At 36.2% G+C, this 21,909-nt stretch overlaps 5 protein-coding genes, 1 long non-coding RNA gene and 1 pseudogene across 9 annotated transcripts in view; 6 read left to right on the forward strand and 1 right to left on the reverse strand.

The window, feature by feature from the left end:
• LOC108996729 (disease resistance protein RPV1-like) overlaps window positions 1-21,909 on the forward strand; it is a 105,872-nt gene that overhangs the window by 68,967 nt on the left and 14,996 nt on the right. The window lies entirely within an intron of this gene.
• Window positions 144-4,528, forward strand: LOC109019536 (disease resistance protein RUN1-like). Of its 3 annotated transcripts, none has more exons than XM_019001829.2 (5): window positions 144-1,068; window positions 1,440-2,550; window positions 2,822-3,097; window positions 3,190-4,102; window positions 4,243-4,528. In XM_019001829.2, exons 1-4 carry the CDS (start codon window positions 563-565, stop codon window positions 4,099-4,101), a joined length of 2,805 nt encoding a protein of 934 aa, XP_018857374.1. In that variant the 5' UTR covers window positions 144-562; the 3' UTR covers window position 4,102; window positions 4,243-4,528. The 3 variants fall into 3 exon arrangements, with proteins under 3 accessions (XP_018857374.1, XP_018857376.1, XP_018857375.1); XM_019001831.2 differs by having other exon boundaries at window positions 3,190-4,051; XM_019001830.2 differs by having other exon boundaries at window positions 3,190-4,528.
• Window positions 3,986-6,391, reverse strand: LOC109019539. The gene is made up of 3 exons (XR_002000780.2): window positions 6,152-6,391; window positions 4,991-5,069; window positions 3,986-4,882 (listed from the first exon to the last, which is right to left on the reverse strand). It is a non-coding gene; the product is annotated as an uncharacterized LOC109019539 (long non-coding RNA).
• LOC109019538 lies at window positions 6,949-7,279 on the forward strand (annotated as a pseudogene).
• On the forward strand, window positions 7,545-8,997 carry LOC118348686 (disease resistance protein RPP5-like). The gene is made up of 3 exons (XM_035690793.1): window positions 7,545-8,528; window positions 8,609-8,884; window positions 8,935-8,997. The coding sequence occupies exons 1-3, from the start codon at window positions 7,545-7,547 to the stop codon at window positions 8,995-8,997; spliced, it is 1,323 nt and encodes a 440-aa protein (XP_035546686.1).
• On the forward strand, window positions 9,149-11,781 carry LOC109019537 (probable WRKY transcription factor 19). Its single transcript, XM_019001835.2, has 5 exons — window positions 9,149-9,173; window positions 9,367-9,474; window positions 9,673-9,722; window positions 10,802-10,899; window positions 11,104-11,781. The coding sequence occupies exons 2-5, from the start codon at window positions 9,401-9,403 to the stop codon at window positions 11,302-11,304; spliced, it is 423 nt and encodes a 140-aa protein (XP_018857380.1). The 5' UTR covers window positions 9,149-9,173; window positions 9,367-9,400; the 3' UTR covers window positions 11,305-11,781.
• Window positions 14,450-16,764, forward strand: LOC109019532 (disease resistance protein RPV1-like). 2 transcript variants are annotated; one of them, XM_035691202.1, is made up of 3 exons: window positions 14,450-14,631; window positions 15,465-16,388; window positions 16,483-16,764. In XM_035691202.1, exons 1-2 carry the CDS (start codon window positions 14,564-14,566, stop codon window positions 16,192-16,194), a joined length of 798 nt encoding a protein of 265 aa, XP_035547095.1. In that variant the 5' UTR covers window positions 14,450-14,563; the 3' UTR covers window positions 16,195-16,388; window positions 16,483-16,764. The 2 variants fall into 2 exon arrangements, with proteins under 2 accessions (XP_035547095.1, XP_035547096.1); XM_035691203.1 differs by having other exon boundaries at window positions 16,516-16,764.

Raw genomic sequence — 21,909 nt, forward strand, 5'->3', positions numbered from 1 at the left:
CGTACCGACACTCATCACCAGCTTGTATTCTTTTATGTTTTTTTAATCATGTTGACGACCGCGACTACAACCACTCATTTTTTATCTCACACCCATTAATTTTTTAATTTTCTGTATGAACTCAAGACCTTTGATTCATACAAGACCTTTGAGATTTTCTAGCGTGGAAAAATAGAAGTTGTCGAGAAGAAGTTGTAAGTACAGATTGAGAAGACTTTTGAACTTATAATAGCATGCATGGTTGTCGGCAAAGAAGTTGTCGAGAAGTTTCACTTGATCCCACTTCTGAGATATTTATGTATGGGGGAATTAAATTGGTGAAGCCCAACTAGCTAGCTAGCCATAATGGGAAGAATGACTTGATGAAGGAAGTTGCCAACAACTTTCTTCTTTTATTTATTTATTTTTAGGAATTATTGCATGACAATCATCATTACTGTATTTTCTTGTTTTTTGTAATCATGTCGACGACTTCAGGCACTCATTGTTGACCGCAAAAGGCTTACTTTCAGCTTGTAGTCGCTACTGATCAGCCTTAATTTCATACATTGTAATTTCTTCCATGGCCTTGCGAGCAGCTTTTTCCTCTTTCTCTACTTCTTTTTCTTTCAGTACCCCTAAATGGGCTTACGATGTGTTCTTGAGTTTTAGAGGTGAAGATCTTCGACAAAACTTTATTTCTCATCTATATGATGCTTTGTGTCGAAAGGGAATCAATACTTACATTGATGAACATCTTGAAAGAGGGAAGGAAATTTCACCAGGACTTCTCAAAGCTATTGGGGAGTCAAGGATTTCGATTATCGTTCTTTCTGAAAACTATGCATCATCCACATGGTGTTTAGACGAGCTGACGAAGATTCTCGAGTGCAAAGAAATGAAACAACAAATTGTTATACCAGTATTTTACAAAGTGGATCCATCAGTAGTACGGAACCAAAAGGAAAACTATGGAGAGGCATTGGCGAACTACAAAGACAAGTTGAATGATGATACGAAGGTGGATACCTGGAAGTCTGCGCTGAAAGAAGTGGCCAATTTGTCTGGGTTCCATTTAAAGAAGAATGGGTATTTGAATTTTGAACCACTCTAAGGCCTTTCAATTAAGATTTTTTCGAATATTTATTTTATATCCTCATACATCTAAATCATAGATACATACACGTGCGTGGATATGTATGTTTGTGTGTGTTTATATATATATATATGCATGTATGTATATTAACTCCAAACTCTTATTGTTTGTTAATCTCTTTGATCTCTGTTTATTTTTGTGCCTTTTTCTTATGTCGTTATAATATGGTAATTAATTATTTCTATTAAAAGGATCCTGTTAATAATGGTTCTGATGAGTAATGATCGTAATAGCTCTTGTATGTTTAATAATTTCGTAATAAGTATAACCGTTAATAGTTCTTATTTCTCTTTTGAATTGATAGGAATGAATCTGAATTTATCCATAGAATCATTCAACTGGTGGACTCAAAAATAATAAATCAGACGTACTTTGAGGTTGCTAATCATCCAATTGGAGTGGAGTCTCGCAAGCTGCATGTATATTCCCTTTTAAGGATCGGAAAGAATAATATTGTACATATGGTAGGGATTTTCGGAGTTGGTGGAATTGGAAAGACAACTATTACGAAAGCAGTATATAACACAATTTCTTCTAAATTTGAAGGTAGTTGCTTCTTGAAAAACATTAGAGAAACTTCGAAGAGCGAGTATGGTCTGGTCCAACTGCAAGAGACTCTTCTCTCTAATATCCTAGGAGAACCTTCGGTTCATGATATTGGCAACATTGATAGAGGAATCAATGTGATAAAGAATAGACTTCGTTGTAAAAGAGTTTTTATAGTTCTTGATGATGTGGATGATTGGGGACAATTGAAAGCTTTGGCCGGAAATCGTGATTGGTTTGGTTTAGGAAGTAGAATCATTATAACAACAAGGGATCGAAATTTACTGAGTAATCATGAAGTTGATGCAACATATGAAGTGGAGGAATTGAACCATTATGAAGCTCTAAAGCTATTTAGTTCGTGTGCCTTTGAAAGAGAGAAACCGCTTGATCATAATTACTTGGAACTTTCCAAACGTCTAATACGTTATGCAGGGGGCCTTCCTTTAGCTTTGGAAGTGCTTGGTTTGGATCTACGTGGTAGAAGTATACATGAATGGGAAAGTGCTTTGAAAGAATACAAAAGAATTCCTCACCAGAAGATTCAAAAGATACTTAGAATGAGCTATGATGATTTGCGTGAAAGTGAGAAGAATATTTTTCTTGACATTGCATGTTTCTTTAAGGGAGAGAACGTAGATTATGTTGTGAAAATATTGGATAGTTGTGGTTTAAATCCAAATATTGGAATAAAAAAACTGATGGATAAGTGTCTCATTACCATTGATGCTTGTAATAAATTTGAGATGCATGACTTGCTACAAGATATGGGTAGAGAAATTGTTCGAGAAGAATCACCAAAAGAGCCCGGTGGACGTAGTAGATTGTGGTATCACGAAGATATTTGCCATGTACTTGAAGAAAATACGGTAAGAATAACTTTCAAAAATGATTTTAGTTTAAGCATATTTGGTAACTTACAAGAAAATACGGATTTTTTTCAACCAAAAACTTTGTCCACAATATTCATTTATGCTGCAGTGAAACCAATTAGAAAAATGTAGATTTTTCTTATAATTATTTTCGAGTAAATGCTGATCATGAAGAAATGCATTTGTAAGTGCATATATTATAATTCTAGCCGTTACTGAACTATTATATAGAGGATTTAATGCTTTACTGTATTGTCTCACCATGCAGGGAACAGAACAAATTGAAGGCATACTGATAGATTTACCTAAAGAAGACTTGATATGCTCGAGTTTGGAGGCATTGATGAAGATGAAAAACCTGAGATATTTCATAAATCGTAATGCACGCTTCTCTGAGGCTCCTAGTTATCTTTCTAACGAGTTAAGAGTGCTCAATTGGTTGGAATATCCTTCACAATCGTTGCCATATAGTTTCCATGGAAATAAGCTAGTTGATCTTCGAATAAGTGATAGCCTCTTCAAGGAATTGGGAGTGGGATTGCAGGTACAACCATTAATTAAAATATTTCTTTCCTTAATTTTAATTATGTTGTAATCATATTTGAAGTGAACTTTATCTCCAATTTTGCTTTACAGAATTTCCAGAACTTGGCCAGAATGGACTTCTCTCGTTCTGAATTTCTGACAAAAATCCCTGATCTTTCTCGGATTCCAAATTTAGTGTGGTTGGATTTTTCTGATTGTACAAACTTAGTTGAGGTGCATGCTTCTGTTGGATCCCTTAATAAGCTTGAGCATCTCTCATTTGCATGTTGCACTAAGCTTACCAGTTTGCCAACAAGCCTCAAGTTTAGGTATCTTAAATGCCTCCGGGTTGAAGGTTGCTTAAGACTTCAAAATTTCCCTGAAATCAAGTTTGAAAGGGAATGTTTAAGGAACCTTAGTTTAGCAAACACCGATATAAAAGAATTGCCTTTATCCATTGGGCACCTCTCTGGGCTTGGAGTATTAGATCTAAGTGGCTGCAAAAATCTTGTGCATCTCCCGACTGGCATTCTTCGATTTCGACATCTGAAGGCTCTTCGTCTCACTGGTTGTTCAGAACTTGTTTTAATTCCAAATAACTTGAAGGATGATTGTTGCTCAATAGACCTTCCGGAGCTGGAATCTTTGAATCTTGAAAAGTGTCACCTGCCAGACCCAGATATCCTGATGAGCTTCAATCGCTACTTTACTCTGCGGCGTTTAAATCTATCAGGGAGTGATATTATTAGGCTTCCTGAAAGCTTGAACAAGTTTGATGAGTTGAGGACCCTTGAGTTAAAGAATTGCAAGAAACTTCAAGAAATTCCTGCACTGCCACCAAAAATAAAAGTCGTAAACGCAACTGGATGCATGTCATTGGAAAGATTTCCAGACGGATTTAAAATACCTCACTTCTTTAAAAGTCAACCACGAGACCCACGATGGACTAAGCTGGCACAAAATTCCAATGGTGGTATCCATCTTGCTCATTCGTCTCTAGCAGGCACAAAATTTCAACAATGAGGTTTTGTTGAAATTTATTGATATATTTTTGTTTTGAGTTGAGATGGGTTGAGAGTGTTTGTTTTTGTTTTCTTTTCAATTTAGTTTTGAACTTCTTTGAATCTAATTTCTCTTTCTTTCTTTTTTTTTCCTGATCTGCAGAATTTTCAGAACTTGAAGTTTACGAGTTTTTCTGATTGTAAAGTCCTAACAAAATTATAATCCATCAAATATGTAGAAGCCGACCAGGTATTGTGTTTCAAAGGATACTGATCATGATCCATTCTGCAGAATCATCTGCATTTTTTGCATGATAAATGTTTCTGTGTGTGATGTATTCCAAGACATCTGCTGTTATGCTTTTCAAAAAGATGCTGTGTGAGGATTGTATATATGTTTGGTTGGATATATATATATAATTTGGCCCCAAAAGGCATACTTTCTTGTAGTCGCTACTGATCATCAGCCTTATCACCGAGAGGTGCAAATCCAAAACCGTCAAGTTTATAAACATCATTCTTTACATAAATAAATATTATCAGATTGTTTAAACTGCAATCCTCTTTCATGTATAAACTGCAATGCCTTTTCAACTGTGTAAATCAGGTATCAGAAATGACATAATAATGGTAAAAGAAAATTCATATTTAAGATGTTCTGATCAGTTGAAGATCAGTATGGAGCACCAAGTTCAGAAAATTTAAAATAAAAGATTGTGCATTTCAATAACAGGCCCTGCATCAAGATCTTCGGTCATAAAGTGGCTTGTTGCACCGATCGATTTCACCTCGGCTTCAAAAGCCTGCCAACATAATCTAGCTAGTTAAACATTAATCAACAATTATGAAGGAAGCACAAATGATTGAAAGGTGAGAAAACATATAAATTATGGATCTTGCAATCATCGAACCTTTGAATGATGCCAAAAGGCCACGGTGGATGTTTATTATATCATCTCCAGAACTCTTCAAGAAATTGCCAAAAAGTATCTGCAGAGATAATCCTAATACGTAAATATCAACTATTGAAATGATCATTCACTTACATGTCTCCATGTGCATTTCTATTTCTGGTCTTCATATTGATAAAATGAACACCAGTAAAGAAACAAGTAGAAGAAAATATCGATTACGTCAATTTTCAATTTTCAATTTTCAATTTTCCACTGACTTGGTGATTGAAAAATTGGACGGCAAATCATACCCTCAAATCAGAAAATAGAAAACTTGAGTACCGAGTAAGTACTAAAACTTGAGTATTCTGAACCAATTCCAGGTTGTAGGTATATGATGATAAAGAATACCATGCCTTTCAAGCAACAAATCACACATCACTCATCAAGCCAAATTACCCACACACGTAGAGCTAAAAATACAATTAAAATATTAGTATGAATTATTTGCAAACACAACTGCTGCAAATGCCTCTGTTTGGCCACAGCAAATGGCCATATCAGTAAGAGGGTTCACGTCTGAACCATTCATTTTCTTTGCAATCATTGCCAAGTGGTCACATTATACTCAAATAGTCCTTGCGCGTCCCTTACGTTGCCACATTAATCTCCATTAATTTCAAAAGAAATCAAAACACCAAGAGAAACAAGTGCAGTTTTTGTGCTGGTACTGTCATTATTGAAACCCTTCCATGCTCTGAAAAACTAATAAGGTCATGTTTGGTTCTAAAAAATGCAGAGAATATTTGAGAATTTTGAATTAAAAAAAATAATAATAAAAACGCATAAAATATTTAAAAGGAAAAACATTAAAATTCTCCAACCAAACATGGCCTTAGATTTGCCTAACAAAGTAATTAATAACCTAAGCAGAGTTAATATGTTCCCTTGGATTTGGGAGTAGGCATCCATATTGATTTTCAGCTACGTTCAGCAATATTTGAAAACTCAAAAATCCAATAAAAATTTCTATAAATTCCTTACTGTCACCACCTCTTAGAAATTTACTAATGTGGGTACAATTGTAGAAAAACAAAGCGAAAATAAAGAAAATAAGACATGTAGAAAAATTGAAACAGAGAAAGCCAAAAGACAGAGCTTGAAACAGAGGTCTGGAACCTTGGAGCCGGCAGTTGGCACAATATAACGCAGCACGACACACAACGGCAGAGACAAGGAGATTTCAAGCTTGAGAGTTGAGAGTGGCTCCAGGTTGGAGTGAAGAAGGGAGAAATAGAGAGGGGGAAACGGAAACTAGATCTATTCTAGACGGTGGTTGGCAGCTTGATGGGTTTCCTTACGGTGACTGTGTTATGAACCCAATCAACTTGGACGGGCCTCAAGCTAAGTTGTTTTCTTTTGTTCTATTGAGTTACTAAGTTGTCCTAGTGGCCCGTGACCTTATTTTGTTGTTTGTAGAAACTGGCCTATGGCCTTCTTTTGTTGCTCGCATGTTGTTAGTCTCTATCACTTCCAGACCCTCTTCTCCGTACATATACTACTCAAGGTTAGGGTTCCTCAAAATGCCGTGTTATCCTTTTATAGTAATTCAATTACAATCAGTTCATCCATTTCTATTACACTTTCTGAATCCACAAGGGTTACTCCTCTCCATTCATCATTAGAACCATAAAAAACTGCACAACGACTGCGGAGAAATCAAGAGAGCTGCTACTGTTTGAAGAAGGACAAAAGTGAAAAATGAGAAAGCCGCGGGGATAAAACGGTCAAAAAAAAGTTTAACCAAAAAATACTATTGCTTTTAGGATATAGAAGATATATAAATGATAACTGATACAATTCTGCTACAGCCAATCGGGGTTGGGGAACCGTTGGGAAATCGTGACGTCAGCCTATATATATCTATATATATTATTTTAAAAAAATAAAGCAAACCCGGAAGGAAAACACGAGAACAAAGCTACAACACATTTAGTCTCTCAGGGTCTGATCCCTCTCGCTTGTCAAGTGTTTGCCGGTGGTTCCATCACAGCAAGAAGCAAACTAATTCATGGATAAGGTTCATGGATCGCTGGCATGTGCCAGAAAGGTGAGGGGTCAGACTCCAAAGGTGGCCAAGCAGGACAAGAAGAAGAAGCTGCGAGGCCACGCCCACAAGCGTATGCAGGACAATCACCGCTGTAGTTGGATTTGGGAAGAAGCATGGACCCAATTCTTTAGAGAAGTAAGCAGCTTGCTGTATGAGGAGTTTGGTTATGGAGGCAGTGGTTGATCATGAAGCACCAATTTCGCACTCATATATTTTGTTTGTAGCTAAACTACATTTTAATTTAGTAGTTTATACAGAAAATCTGACTTTATTTGGTTCAAGACTTCTCTTGAGGTTTAAAACTTGAAAATGCATGGGATGTGCCGATTTTGAGATTTCAAAAAAATAAAAAAACACGAAAACAAAATGCATGGGATGGTACGTACACAATTATAATCATCATCAATTATAATCATCAACAATTAAACTTTTACTCTTTTTCTTTTACAGAATTTGACGACTATGACTTTCAATGAGTGTGAATTCTTAAAAGAGATTCCGGATCTTTCAAGCATCTCAAATTTGAAGGAATTGATTGTCAAATTTTGTACAAGATTAGTTGAGGTGCATGATTCTGTTGGATCTTTGAAAAATCTTTATACGTTGAATTTTCATGGATGCTCTGAACTCCAAATCCTTCCAAGAAGCCTCAATTTGAGATCCTTACACGAGCTTCTTCTTGCTGATTGCTCAAGCCTTCGTTATCTTCCTGAAATCAAGTGTAAAATGGAATCTTTAATTAAATTGGATCTACAAGGCACTGCAATAGAAGAACTACCTTTATCCATCGGGAACCTCGTTGGACTTAAGAGTTTACGACTATGGGACTGCAAGAACCTTATGCGTCTCCCAATTGCTTGCATTCAGTTGCAAAATTTATGGCTCCTCGAGATTGGTGGTTGTCCAAAACTTGTAAAGAAGATGAGGGATGATGGGCCATCCCTTCTAGCTATTGAGTCTACAAAAATGGAAGAGGAGATATCATTACCTGAAGAACAACTCCATGAATTGGCGCCTCCAACGAATTCAAGCAATGAGAGCACTGAATTACAATTGTTGAATCTTCAAAGTTGTTTCCAATCAGAAACAAATTTCTTTCCAATATCTAGTTTCTTTACCATGTTTAACTCCTCCGCCAGTTTGAGTCATTTAGATCTATGGGGGACTGAAATTGTTAGCCTTCCCACGAACATCAAAGAATTCATTGCACTAACTCATCTTTTCTTGGAATGTGAGAAACTTGAAGAAATACTAGAGCTTCCCCCAAATATACGACGCGTAGATGTTAGTGGATGCAAGTCATTACAGAGATTTTCAGAAGTATCAAAAATATTGGAATTCAATGGAAGCCACATCAGATCGCTACAAAGAATTACATTGACCGGCTGCGACAAAATGCATGAGAATATATGGAATGATAAAGTGCAAATTCCATTATTGTGGAAGGTATGCATGTGTGATCTCATGTTTAATAGTATGCATGTATTGCTTAAATTAAATTGATAATGATAGTTAACGTTTAACAGGGAGTCTATGAATATGATGCTACTTTGTTTCCAGAAAATCAGATTCCAGAGTGGTTGAATTATATTCATGAGTTTTTAAAAGATAATGATGGCAGATCGAGGGGAGAAGAAGAGTGGGTAATAGATATTGAGGGGCCACACTATTTGGAGGAGATAAGCGGAATTGTATTATATCTCGTAATTGTATTTGGAGGAGATATTGACATTTTTAATGATGCTTCAAGCTGGAATGGTGGTATTGGTGATGCTAAGATAACCAGTAAAAGCTCAAATCATGTATGTTGTATTCATGAAGGGGTACAATTGGTTAATATGGATTGGTACAGATCAATGGAAAATTATACTGGATATTTTGTATGGGTGGGGTACTCCAATTTACAATCTTTTGAACTAAATGTTTTGGACAATTTGCGAGTTCAATTTGATCTCCATCATCGTTACCCTGGGATGGTGCCGTTTTATAAAAGTTGTAGAGCCAAAGTGGTATACAAGAATGAAAGGAGAGCAAATAGAAAAAGAAAAATGGATGAAGAAAGTAAGTCGCCCCTGTTCCTTTGATTTTCAAGTAATATTTAATATGCATACATTATAGCCATTTCATAGCTTGCATCTCTAAGCCGTTTTTGAGACATTGCCCTGTGTATGGAGACGCATGAGAAGATTGAATCAGAGCAATGAATGTGTGGAATGAATGAAGTTAGGACTGTACTTTTACCTTTTGTCTTGTAATTTTCTTTTGGGCTTTTCCATGTTTGTAGCATTGGAGCCTTACCACCCACTATTGATGCTACAATGACACAGAGCTCCATCCAGCATTTGACTGAGAACAAGTTTGTGCAGGGCAACCCAAGTATTGAATGCCACATGTATGGTTTTGTTTTTGGTTTTGCTCTTAGTTTTGCACTATTTGTCTAATCTGGCAAAGGCAAGTATTGCTGTGTAAGATCTCTTTATGATTGTTTTTGCCAATGATATGGCCGATTTGTTTCTATTTTCGGAGAAAGCAAACCAGGTATCGAGAATACGAATTGAGTACTCATGATACTGAGCCACAATTCGGGTAGTTTCAGGTATCGAGAAAGCAGGGCAACCCAACTATTTCAGACAGTTTTAGGTGAGATTTTCCGTTCATTTTTGTTTGTTCTCTCTGGTATTTGAAGACTTGATTTGGTATTTTCCACTGAAATTAGGATGAGTTTTGAGGCATGATTCCATTGGATCCCTAGAAAAGCTTTCTTATTTGAGTTTTAAGGGATGCTTCCACAATATTCACTTGGCTTTTTACTCTGTTCATTTACTTATAGCCATTAGTTTGTTTCTTTGATGATGAATTCAAGTGTTCTGCTGCCCTGGAATTTTTCTTCTATATCGTTATTAGTATCTGCTAAAAGTCAGAAAACACCTCTCCTTATTCAAAAACTCCCATTAAGCTAGTGAGCAAGTATCTTTGTCGTAATGTCTCTGCATTTTGTGCTCTTTTATAAATTCATCATCCAACACCAGCCTCATTTAGTACTAACCCTTTGTAAATTAGGCATAGGTGATGCCCTTGTGTTTTTGGAAAATCTTCTTTGTTAAGAGCAGAATATCATGTATGGGTGACAACATGCCGATGTAGATCACCTCTTTATGATTATTTTTGCCAATGAGAAATTCTAACTACGTACATGCCTTTATTTCCTAATCATTAGCAACTTTACTTGATATTCTTACCTCTTCATTATGGCCACAGAAGTTCATTAAATTATTGGTGATGCTACTATAACCAGTAACGGCTCAAATCATGTATGCAGTATTCAAGAAGGGTTGGAATTGATTAATTTGGATTGGTTCGGATATGATCTATGGGTTGGGTACTCCAATTTACAATCTTTTTAGATAAAGGTTTTGGACAACTTGCGAGTTCAGTTTTATCTCCATCCTTATGACGGGATAGTGCCATTTTATACAATGTAAGAATGAAAGGAGAGCAAATAAAAAAAGAAAAATGGATGAAGCCAATGATAATCCAAGTAAGTCGCCCCTGTTCGTACCATACTATGTGGTTTGGTTGGGACATCTTTCATGCGTGTTCTTTTGAGTTTCAAGTAATATTTTGCTTTAATTTTTGTTCCTACTCTATGCGTATTATATATATTTTTTCCCTTTCTTTCTTCTTTTATAGATTTTATTACTCTGTCTTTTCTTTTGTAGGTAAAGAAATTGTTCGACAAGAATCACCTGAAGAGCCTGGTAAACGTAGTAGATTATGGTTTCACGAAGATGTTCGTCACGTACTTGAAGAAAATACGGTAAGAATTTCTTCAGAAAAAAAAACAAAAATATTTTGGTTAAAATGAGTATGAAAATATCTACATATATATACACACACATTATCGTATTAAAATGAGTATTCTGATAGTAAACAGAATAATTCAGTACACACATGCACATACGTAGAGTTTAAGATGTTTCTCATCGAGTAAATGATAAAACGTGTAATATTGTCTCAACAGGGAACAAACAAAATTGAAGGTGTATTGGTAGATATGCATGAACAAGAACTGATACATTTGAGTCCGAAGGTGTTCAAGAAGATGAAAAGTCTTAGGCTGTTTATAAACCGTAATGTTCACTTTTCTAGAGGGCCAAGTTACCTTTCTAATGAGTTAAGATTACTTGATTGGTCTGAATATCCTTCAGAATCTCTACCATAAAATTTTCGTGGAGAAAAATTGGTTGTTTGGCTGGACTACTTTGTTGGAGAATCTTTGAAGATCGAGGGAGACAACCTCCGAGTTAAACTTTTTTGCACTTCAAAATCGGTATTCTTCAAAGCTTTCGGAATCCATATATAATCCAAAAGCATGAAGATAATCCAGGTGTGCTGCATGAAGATGGTTTTTTAGGTGGAATCTTCAATTATTGTTTTCTGTTCCCCTGTTTTCTCAGCAACCAAACTGTGGCGCATGCGCTTGAGGAGATCGAATCAGAGCAATGAATGTATTGGAGGAATAAAGGTTGGGCTGTACATTTGCCTTTTTTTCCAAATGATGAATAAAGATGGGTAAATATTGTTTTATAAATTCATCACCAATGATAAATGATGTTGATGTTGGAAACTCGTAGTAGACATATTCCAAGGTTTCATTTTGTCTTTGGATATTCAAAGGTTGCAACTTCCACTTTGAACACAATTGGGTTCCAAGGTTTATAGGGCATTTTCTTGTGGTGATTTTGATTTGTCTAATTGCTATAAAATGCATGTGAGTGTAGGGGATCATGAGACAAATCCTTTATTGGATGAGGTATGTATCTGTTTATGTTTCTGTCGCTTTAGTTGGCATTATATTTTTAGGAAATAGGATTCTAGACTGGTTTAGCCATTGCAAAGAGACCACAAACAGTACTTCATTTGAAATTGGCATTAACGGGATCCTTTGTTCGATTGAAATTAGAGGAATCACCATGTGTGTGGTTATTGGACCTTTGTCTGTGATCTCCTCAGATACTGCTCCTGATATTGGTGTTCAAATCATTGGTTATGGTGTTGTTTTTCGAGGAGTTCTTGATTTAACAAGCTCAGATCATGATCATCATCAAGGTCATGCGCTCCGTGAAAATGTCGATGTTCATTTGGACTTTATTTTCTTGTTTTTTCAGAAACATGCTGCAACCAAGTACTTCACGACGAGTATGCGCTTTAATTTAACCCGTATATACCTTGGTACCCCACTTCCTTCCTAGCTATCATCACTAGAGGAAAGGATTAGAATAAATATCAAACAGCTGATATGCATATTCTGCATTCCTTTGTAAATACCGAAGGGACTTGGTTACATGTAACAGATTATATTCCTTTTATTCTCTTTTATTCCTTTTTCACAGTGAATAAATACACACACAGCAGTACACATCAATACAAGATGAGAATCATATTCTGTTAAATGCCTTCTCTGCATTCTCTCGTCTATCTACTCTAACAGGAAGAACCAAACAATTAGCTGGCATGCATTGGTCGACGTTGTTGCCGACCAGATATGACTTCTTCCTCTTCTTCATCCCGAGAGCATAATTAAGAATTATATCACTAATTTAGCATACTAAAAGCATACTGAGAGCATGACTTCTTCCATGGCCTTTCAATTAGGAGCTTCTTCCTTTTCTTCATTCTATTCATCTCCTTCGATCCCTCTATGGAATCATGATGTATTCTTGAGCTTTAGAGGTGAAGATGTTCGCCATAACTTTATTTTGCATCTATACCATGCTTTGGATCAAAGTGGAATCATTATTTATATAGACAACAATCTCAAAAGAGAAGAAGATATTTCACCTGCACTTTTCGAAGTTATTGAAGGATCAAGAATTTTTTATCATTGTACTCTCTAAAAATTATGCAAAATTTATATGGTGCTTAGATGAGCTATTGAAGATTCTTGATTGCAAGGAAATAATGAAACAAATTGTTCTACCAATTTTTTAAGGTATAGATCCATCATAAGTACGACATAAAAAATAGATATTTGGAGAATCCTTTGATAAACTTGGAGAGAATCATTTGATAAACTTGGAGATAAGCACAAGGAGTGTGGTTTTGGAGATAAACTTGGAGAGAATCCTTTGATACACTTGGAGATCAGCTATTAGACAATGTGATTTGGGCTTTCTATTGAGACATTACATTATGTGACAGAATATTATTACAAAGAGTCGACGAGCTGAGATGTCTCCGATAAGGTCAAATTGTTTTTTTTTTAAATTTTTTTTATACATTGTTTTATACTATTAAAATATTTAAAAAAAATTCACAATATCATTTAAAAAAACCTTTCTTAATTACTAAGTAAAAAAAGAAAAAGAAAAATCCAATCGATCGCCACCACCAATGACTTTTGTGGATGGATAAAGTATTATCCTATTACAAATAATATAAGATTTTATTGTATTTTGTTTTCGTTGGCCACAAGCCACACGATTTTGAGGCTGTGAATTAAATAAAGTTGTATTCAAAGTTTCTAGTTAAGTCTACTTGCATCCCTTTTACACGTACGATTTCAAATTCAAGTCCTACTCATGCGTAAAACAAACGGCCAGATGATCTGACACCCATTAATTTTCTGTATGAACTCAGGAAAATTGGTGCATCGGTGGGTCCTATATTGGTTAATTCAATTGTGTTCGTTCCATATCAACCTACTCAAACATCTTTGTGGCAAGCCAATAATGTTGTTTCAAGAATGTGGAATCCATACAACTTCTAATTTTACTGACGTGTGAACAGCATCTATGCTAAAACAGAGTAAAGTCGATTGCTGTGGGACCAAATTGATCATTTTATACAACTTTGAAGGTTGAAAGTTCTGCAATCGTACAGAGTAAACACATGCATGCATGTTCGACGTTGTTGCCAGGAAGTAGTTGCCGAGAAGTTTCTCATTTCTCTACAATTATTTATTTGCGATAAGTATTGCAACTCTATAATTGGATGGCCTCTTGCTAAATTGTAATCGCGCATACGTACTGAGAGAATGACTTCTTCTCCTATGACCTTTCAATCAGGAGCAGCTTCTTCCTCTTCTTCATCTCCTTTCATCCGTCCATAGAATCACGATGTATTCTTGAGCTTTAGAGGTGAAGATGTTCGCCATAACTTTATTTCCCATCTATACCATGCTCTGGATCAAAGAGGAATCAATACTTACATAGACAACAATCTTGAAAGAGGGGAGGAGATTTCACCGGCACTTTTCAAAGCTATTGAAGGGTCAATGATTTCTATCATTGTACTATCTAGAAATTATGCAGAATCTAGATGGTGCTTAAACGAGCTATTAAAGATTCTTGATTGCAAGGAAACAATGAAGCAAATTGTTCTACCAATTTTTTACGATGTAGATCCATCGGAAGTACGGCATCAGAAAGGAATTTTTGGAGAATCCTTTGATAAACTTTAAGCTCAAGGATAACGTAAAGATGCTGAAATGGAAGGAAGCTTTGAAAAGAGTAGCTGATTTGTCTGGTTTGCCATTAGCAAACTTCCGGTACGCTTTGCCTATATGTACTTTGTCATGATCATGTGTATGTGTATGTGATGCTATATATATATATATATATATATATATATATATATTTGAGATATTTATGGGAAAAATTGAGACAAATATTCCAGGATCTGACTGCATGGGAGAACTGTTGAAGATAAAATACCATACAAAAGGAAAACTATTTGATATTTCTGATTATTTTTGGCATTGAATAATTATATGCAAAACATGGCCAAGTTTTAGGAATCCTTTCTGATTCTGGGATTTAGCATCTAGATTAGTTTCATCTACATAAAGTTTAGTTTCATGTACATGATAAACTACCACAAGATTAGTTTCATGTACATAAAGTTTATTGGAGAAATAGAAGAACATGAAATAAATAAAAATACTTTTTTTTTTTTTGCCGTTTGTGTCTTTTGATGAATATATGAAATAAATATATAAAGGAATATATGAAATTTCGTCTATCACATAACTGATCAATGATAGTTGGAAAAAAAGTAATTAAGAAAAAGGGTTGGAATTGTTTTTTATTTGGGTTATAGAAAGAAGAAGATTTGGGAATCGTTTAAATAAGTAGTGGTTTTTAGTTTCAATTTGTTTCTAGATATAAAGACTCACAAATACTCTTAAATAATGCACAATCTAATATTGAAACATTCAGATTTAAGGAAGGAAAATGTTATGCTTTGACATCGTAACATATTGCGCGCTGTCACTTTGGTGGAGAAAAAAGAAAAAGAAAAAGAATATATACTAACTCAATCATATTCAGATGTCATTTACCTATGCAAAGCCTAAATTTTTCTTCTCTTTTTTATTGATAGGGATGAGTCGGCATTTATCCAAAATATCATACGGTGGCTGGACTCAAAAATAGTAAATCAAACACCTTTAAGTGTTGCTAGACATCCAGTTGGGATAGAGTCTCGTATACGAGACATTTATGATCAACATTTAAATATCGAAATGAATGATATTATACGCGTGGTAGGGATATTCGGAACCGGTGGAAGTGGTAAGACAACTATTTCAAATGATATCTACAACCGGATTTCTTCTCAATTTGAAAGAAGTTGTTTCTTGAAAGACGTTAGAGAAACTTCAAAACAGACAGGAGGTCTAATTAAGCTGCAAAATAGACTTCTTTTTGATATTTTAGGAACATGTTTGGATATTCATGATGTTGACAGAGGCATCAATGTGATAAGGCATAGACTTTCCTCTAAAAGAGTTCTACTAATTCTTGATGATGTGGATGAGTTGGTCCAAATAGAAAAGTTGGCTGGCGATCGTGATTGGTTTGGCTCAGGAAGTAGAATTCTCATCACAACAAGAGATCAACACTTATTAGAAGTCTTTGAAGTTGATTCAAAATACAAGGTGAAGATTTTGGATGAGAATGAAGCTCTTCGACTGTTTAGCTTGCATGCTTTCAAGAAAGAACCACTTGAAGGTTATGTGGAGCTCTCTAAACAGGTAACAAAATATGCTCAAGGTCTTCCACTAGCTTTAAAAGTGCTAGGTTCAGATCTAAATAGAAACTTGAAGAAATAATAGAGCTTCCACCAAATATATGGATCGTAGATGTTAGAGAATGCAAGTCATTAGAGAGATTTTCGGAAGTATCAAAAATATTGGAATTCAATGGAAGTCACATCAGATCGCTTGGAAGAATTAACTTGTCCGGTTGCAACAAAATGCATGAGAATATATGGAATGATAAAGTGCAAAATCCATTATTGTGGAAGGTATGTATGTATGTGTGATCTCATTTTTAATAGTATGCATGTATTGCTTAAATTAAATTAAATTAAAATGATGATGATATTTAACGTTTAACAGGAGTCTATGAATATGATGCTACTTTGTTTCCAGAAAATCAGATTCCAGAGTGGTTCAGTTATGTTCATGAGTTTTTAAAAGATAATGATGATGGCAGACGGAGGAAAAAAGAAGAAGAGTGGGTAATAGATATTGAGGGGCCACACTATTTGGAGGAGATAAGCGGAATTGTATTATATCTCGTAAAGTTTGTTAAAGATGCTGAAAGATGGAGGAGAGATATTGGTTGTAATGCTGAGATAACCACTAACGGCTCAAATCATGTATGTACGCAAGAAGGGGTAAAATTGGTTAATTTGGATCGTTCGTACACAAAAGAGGGAAATACGCCTGGATATGTTGTATGGGTGGGGTACTCCAATTTACAATCTTTTGAACTGTAACACCCAGACCCAAAATTTGTACAGATGGACTGTGATTTTTTTTTTAATTTATTTGGAGATCTATGCCGTTTATTTATTATTATTTTTATTATTATTTTTTTTCTCCCCGCTTGTTTTGTTTATTTTTTTCGTTTCCGTCTCTTTCTGTTTATATTATTTTTTTCGCACGGCTTATATTTATTTTTTCCGTCGCACAGCATGCATACGCACGTTTTCGTTCACGGCATGCTTGCACACACACGTCCCTCTTGCACGTCCCGCGTTCGGTTGGTTTTCATCTAGGGTTTTCTTTTCATGTTGAATCATCTACTTATTTTCATACGAAGAAGGCTCGCGCCGCTGCCTTCCCACGCCGAACCATAGCCCAGTTTTTCCTCCTCAGCCTCCATCCCCTCGGTTCCTCGCACCCCGAGTCGTGCAGCACCCCAAAGTTTATCCGCGTACCGCGACGCCGTCCCAGCATCACCGCAGCCTGTCCTCACCCTTTCGGAGAGCACCACGCCAGTTAACAGAAAAGCCTCTGCCTTCAGCCTACCGTGCACCGAGTTGCATACCGCGGGAAGCCACCGCAGCCGCCGGGTCCATACCTCCTTAAGCCGCCGTAAACCTGCACGAAACCACCGTGCCCACTGCCCTATCACGCGAAGCTGTCGCCTAGTGTTCCCGTAGCCTCTACAGCAAGCATCGGACTGCTCTGTTTTGTTATCCAAAAACAGAGCATTTCCAGCCACCTTGAGCCGCTGAAAGCATCCTCCACCGAAGCTCTTCCGCGCTGTGCCCACACAGAAACTGCCGAGGAGGACGTCTCAGCACCCCTGTCCGCCGCACGCAGCCTTTGTTTCCCCGGTAAGCTCACGCCATTTCTTGTTGGTGTCTCCATTCTCTCGGTCTCTCCCTCTTTCTCTCACCGTCTCTCTCTCGGTTTCAGCTCTCTCTCTCTCTCTTCCAGTGCACCGCCGCAGTACCCACCACCACTAGCGCACCCGCCCAGCTCCGTCGCAGCTCCACTCCTCTCGGTAGGTCCTCCGTTACTCTTCAACCGCGCGGCATGGTCACGTTGCTTGGCTTGTATGGTTGTTCCGTAGACTTTCCGTAGTTTAGGAAATATTTTTGTCTGATAATTACTTTTTTTACCCTTTGTGGGATGTATAGGATATTGTACTGAGTTTATATAGTTTTTTTTAAAATTATACTATGTGCAACGATTATTTTATTGAAAGTGTATTTTGAACATTTTATTTATGATTAAAGTAAATCACTTAAGTATTTTTTTTTTTTATGTTATTAAGTAAAGGTTTATTTTAAGAGTAAACATTATTGGTGTTTTTAGATAATGGTGGTATTATAGGAAATTTTTAGAATTCTAGGTTTTGAGGATTTAAATAGGTTCTTAGGTTCAAATACGAAATACGTGATTGATTGAGAATTTACGGGAATTACTTGATTATTTTATAGGTGACGATTAATTATTGTTCGACGTTTTGAGGAATTTCGAAAAAGCTAAGAAGTTCAGGTAAGCGGGGTTCCTATGCTAGACTTTGCATTAAATAAAATGAACTGAGGTCCTTTTTGGAAAATGTGCATGTTCTGCTATGAAAAGAAATTTGAAAACAACCTCAGATATTTGTTCTGCATTACTCATGAGATTCTGTTTAAGAATAACGTATTTTCTGTCATGACTGGTGTAAACATGAGCTTATTTTTGATATTTTATTTCTGAACTTTGAAAATGAGAGCGAATATGAAATTTGTGCATAAATTATGTGGTGATATGATTTTGTTTTGTTTCGAAAAATTTTGTTCAGTACACTGTTTGGAAAAGACGTGATTTCTGAAAGCCTTGGGCATGACTCTCTGATTCTGAATTTGATTCTGTTTCTGTTCTGTTCAGTTACGGCCCTGCCACGGGTGAAAATAGTGGCATACGGCCCAACCACGGGTAATAATAGTGGATACGGCCCAACCACGGGTTATAATAGTGGATACGGCCCAACCACGGGTAATAATAGTGGATACGGCCCTGCCACGGGTTATAGTAGTGGTCTCTGTTTTGAGTGCACACCTTGGTGACAGAGTGTTTTATGTTCTGCTTGGCTATCCGCAGATGCACAACCCTACCACGGGGGTTATACATGGCCTCTGTTCTGATATGATGTTTTGATGATGACGATGATCATTTATGCTATGCCAAAGAATATTTTGAATGAAATTATTTCTAAATCTTCACTCTGATATTTTAATAACATGTTCTGCTTCCGCACTCTGAAAATGAAAATGTTTTGTTCTGCATTCTGATTTCTGTAAATGCTCATGTTTATACACTGGTATATGTTCTCTGCTTACTGAGTTGTTGATAACTCACCCCCCTTATCTCCATAATATTTCAGATGACATTGATGGTTTGGCTGAGGATCAGTATTAAAGTCTATGGAAAAGATTAGCATTGATTTATTGTTGGGTATCTCATGATATTAGTGTTGGTGTTAGAGGTTATTTATCTTTCTTAAGTTTACTTCAATGGATTTAGACGGTTTATGGAGACTATGTTAATGTTTTATTATTCCTAGGTGTTATTTGAGACATGAAGAAGAGTTGATTTTATTTGGGTTGTTGGATTGAATATTGGATAAATGAGTTTATTTAATTTATTTAATTGAAGTATTTACGTTCGATTTGAGGTTTGGTAAAATGGATATATTCTTGAATTTGGAAGTACTCTAGCCTTGTTAGAGTTGTTTATCAGGTGTTATGAGTTAACTCTCCGGACCCTCTGGGTCGGGGCGTTACATGAACTAAAGGTTTTGGACAATTTGCAAGTTCATTTCTATGGAATGCGGATCATTCCTCCTTTGGATGAGGAGGTGCCGTTTTAGAAAAGTTGCAGAGCCAAAGTGGTATACAAGAATGAAAGGAGAGCAAATAAAAAAAAGAAAATTAGAAGAAGAAAGTAAGTTGCCCCTGTTACTTTGATTTTCAAGTAATATTTAATTTCCTCCTCTCTGCCTATTAGATTTTTTTAGTTATAATAGCTATTTCATAGTCGACTCCATGGTGCTTGTTTCATGCATCACATTGTATCGCTACCAAAATAGCTTGCATCTCTATGCCCTTTTTGAGACAATACCCTGTTTTAGCCCCCTTAAACTTTTGCCAAAATAGCTCATTTGGTATTCTATTTTGCACTTAAATTGGTATTCTTCAATTTTTGTTTCCTCAGCAACCAAACTGTGTATGGAGAGAGAGACGCATGCGCATGAGAGATTGAATCAGAGCAGTGAATGTGTGGAGTGATGCAACAATGACACAGAGCTCCATCCAGCATTTGACTAAGAGCAAGTTTGTGCAGGGCAACCCAAGTATTGTATGGTTTTGGTTTTGGTTTTGCTCTGAGTTTTGTACTATTTGTCTAATCTGGCAAAGGCATGTATTACCCCGTAAGATCTCTTTATGACTGTTTTTGCCAATGATATGGCCAATTTGTATAAGAAATTCTAACTACGTACATGCATTTCTTTCCAAATCATGCCTTTCTATTTTCAGGTAGAAACTCTACTTGCTACATCATTACCAATGTAAGACTGAGGATTCTTTTTAATTTCGGAGAAAGCAAACCAGGTAAATACGAATTGAGTATTCATGGTACTGAGCCACAATTCGGGTAGTTTCAGGTATCAAGAAAGCAGGGCAACCCAACTATTTCAGGCAGTTTCAGGTGAGCTTTTCTGCATGTATGTATGTATATTACTTTTCATGTCAGTTCACAGCCTACATAATTTCGATGAATGCTAGCCGATTTCATCATAACAAGCACATATCTGGAAATTGTCGGAAGGTAGACTTGTAAATAAATAATTATCTTGAATACAACCATGCAACAAACATCAACGGTAATGATGTTAACTCATGATATGTTTAGTCTCAGGCATCAATGTCTTTGATCCAAAGTCCTGTGGTTGACCAGTCCGTCTACTTCCCTTAAACGGAGACACAGAGGCAGCTAACTTCTTTTCGCCCAGCCATTGAAGAACTACTATACAGTAAGCACGGAAAAAATGTGCACATGTAAGTCTAATTGTAGCCTCTCGGTTACATTTAATTTATGCACATCCATCATGTACTAAAAAGTTTCAATATCATGGTAGTTTAAGTCTAAAGCTGGATGTGTGCCTGGAACAGAGGATATTTGGCAGATGAGAATAAACCAATCATCTCAAAGGACTGAGAAGAAACTGCAGAAATATAAAAGATGCATGCCTTGATAGAGAAATACCAACTTTATGGAGAGCTATACCTAGGATTACCCGTCTTTGCAACAGGTCAGGGAGGCCCAGCAGAAATTATTGTTGAAGGAATCTCAGGCTTTCATATTGACCCCTATAATGGTGAAGAATCGAGCCTCCCTAATAATATTAGTGGTAGTTTAGGAACTGGGATGTATTTTTCTTGGCTTCATCTCATCTGAAATCAACATTATTGCTTCACATTGCTATGCATAATGCATATTTCTCTTAATGTCTCTGTATTTTGTGTTGTTTTCTACATAATTTCAATGACATCTAACATCAGCCTCCCTCGTATGGTAACCTTTTTGTATGTTGTGCCTTTTAGCTTTTTTTTAGAGGAAAATACTAGTTTGCCTCTTGGGTTTGTTCTATGGATTTGACTGCTAGTTCATTTTAATGTCTCTGTATTTTGTGCTGTTTTATAAATTCATCATCCAACACCAGCCTCATTTAGTACTAATCCTTTGTAAATTAGGCATAGTTGTGATGCCCATGTGTTTTTGGAAATTCGGATTCCATTGTTAAGAGTCCTACATATACCAACTATCTATATCCACAGTACTCTTTTAGTGGAGATAAGTGGAATTGTATTGTATGTTGTTCTGTTTTTTAAATAACATGGCATGTCTAGGTGTTTTATTTATGATGCTGAGATAACCTGTAATGGCTCAAATCATCTACGGGTGGAATTGGTTAATGATTTTTGGATCAGAAGGGGAGCAGGATATCATGTATGGGTGACAATATGCCGATGTAGATCA

The sequence above is a fragment of the Juglans regia genome, chromosome 6 (genome assembly GCF_001411555.2).
Source record: "Juglans regia cultivar Chandler chromosome 6, Walnut 2.0, whole genome shotgun sequence".
Lineage (NCBI taxonomy): Eukaryota > Viridiplantae > Streptophyta > Magnoliopsida > Fagales > Juglandaceae > Juglans > Juglans regia.

Coding starts and splice junctions, on each gene's coding strand:
- LOC109019536 (XM_019001830.2), top strand. CDS start 563: ATGGCCTTGCGAGCAGCTTTTTCCTCTTTCTCTACTTCTTTTTCTTTC. Junction 2,551..2,821: donor ATGTACTTGAAGAAAATACG/GTAAGAATAACT, acceptor CTCACCATGCAG/GGAACAGAACAAATTGAAGG. Junction 3,098..3,189: donor AATTGGGAGTGGGATTGCAG/GTACAACCATTA, acceptor TTTGCTTTACAG/AATTTCCAGAACTTGGCCAG.
- LOC118348686 (XM_035690793.1), top strand. CDS start 7,545: ATGACTTTCAATGAGTGTGAATTCTTAAAAGAGATTCCGGATCTTTCA. Junction 8,529..8,608: donor AAATTCCATTATTGTGGAAG/GTATGCATGTGT, acceptor AACGTTTAACAG/GGAGTCTATGAATATGATGC. Junction 8,885..8,934: donor CCAGTAAAAGCTCAAATCAT/GTATGTTGTATT, acceptor GGATTGGTACAG/ATCAATGGAAAATTATACTG.
- LOC109019537 (XM_019001835.2), top strand. CDS start 9,401: ATGACACAGAGCTCCATCCAGCATTTGACTGAGAACAAGTTTGTGCAG. Junction 9,723..10,801: donor ACTATTTCAGACAGTTTTAG/GTGAGATTTTCC, acceptor TTTCTTTTGTAG/GTAAAGAAATTGTTCGACAA. Junction 10,900..11,103: donor ACGTACTTGAAGAAAATACG/GTAAGAATTTCT, acceptor TTGTCTCAACAG/GGAACAAACAAAATTGAAGG.
- LOC109019532 (XM_035691202.1), top strand. CDS start 14,564: ATGCTGAAATGGAAGGAAGCTTTGAAAAGAGTAGCTGATTTGTCTGGT. Junction 14,632..15,464: donor TTGCCATTAGCAAACTTCCG/GTACGCTTTGCC, acceptor TTTTATTGATAG/GGATGAGTCGGCATTTATCC.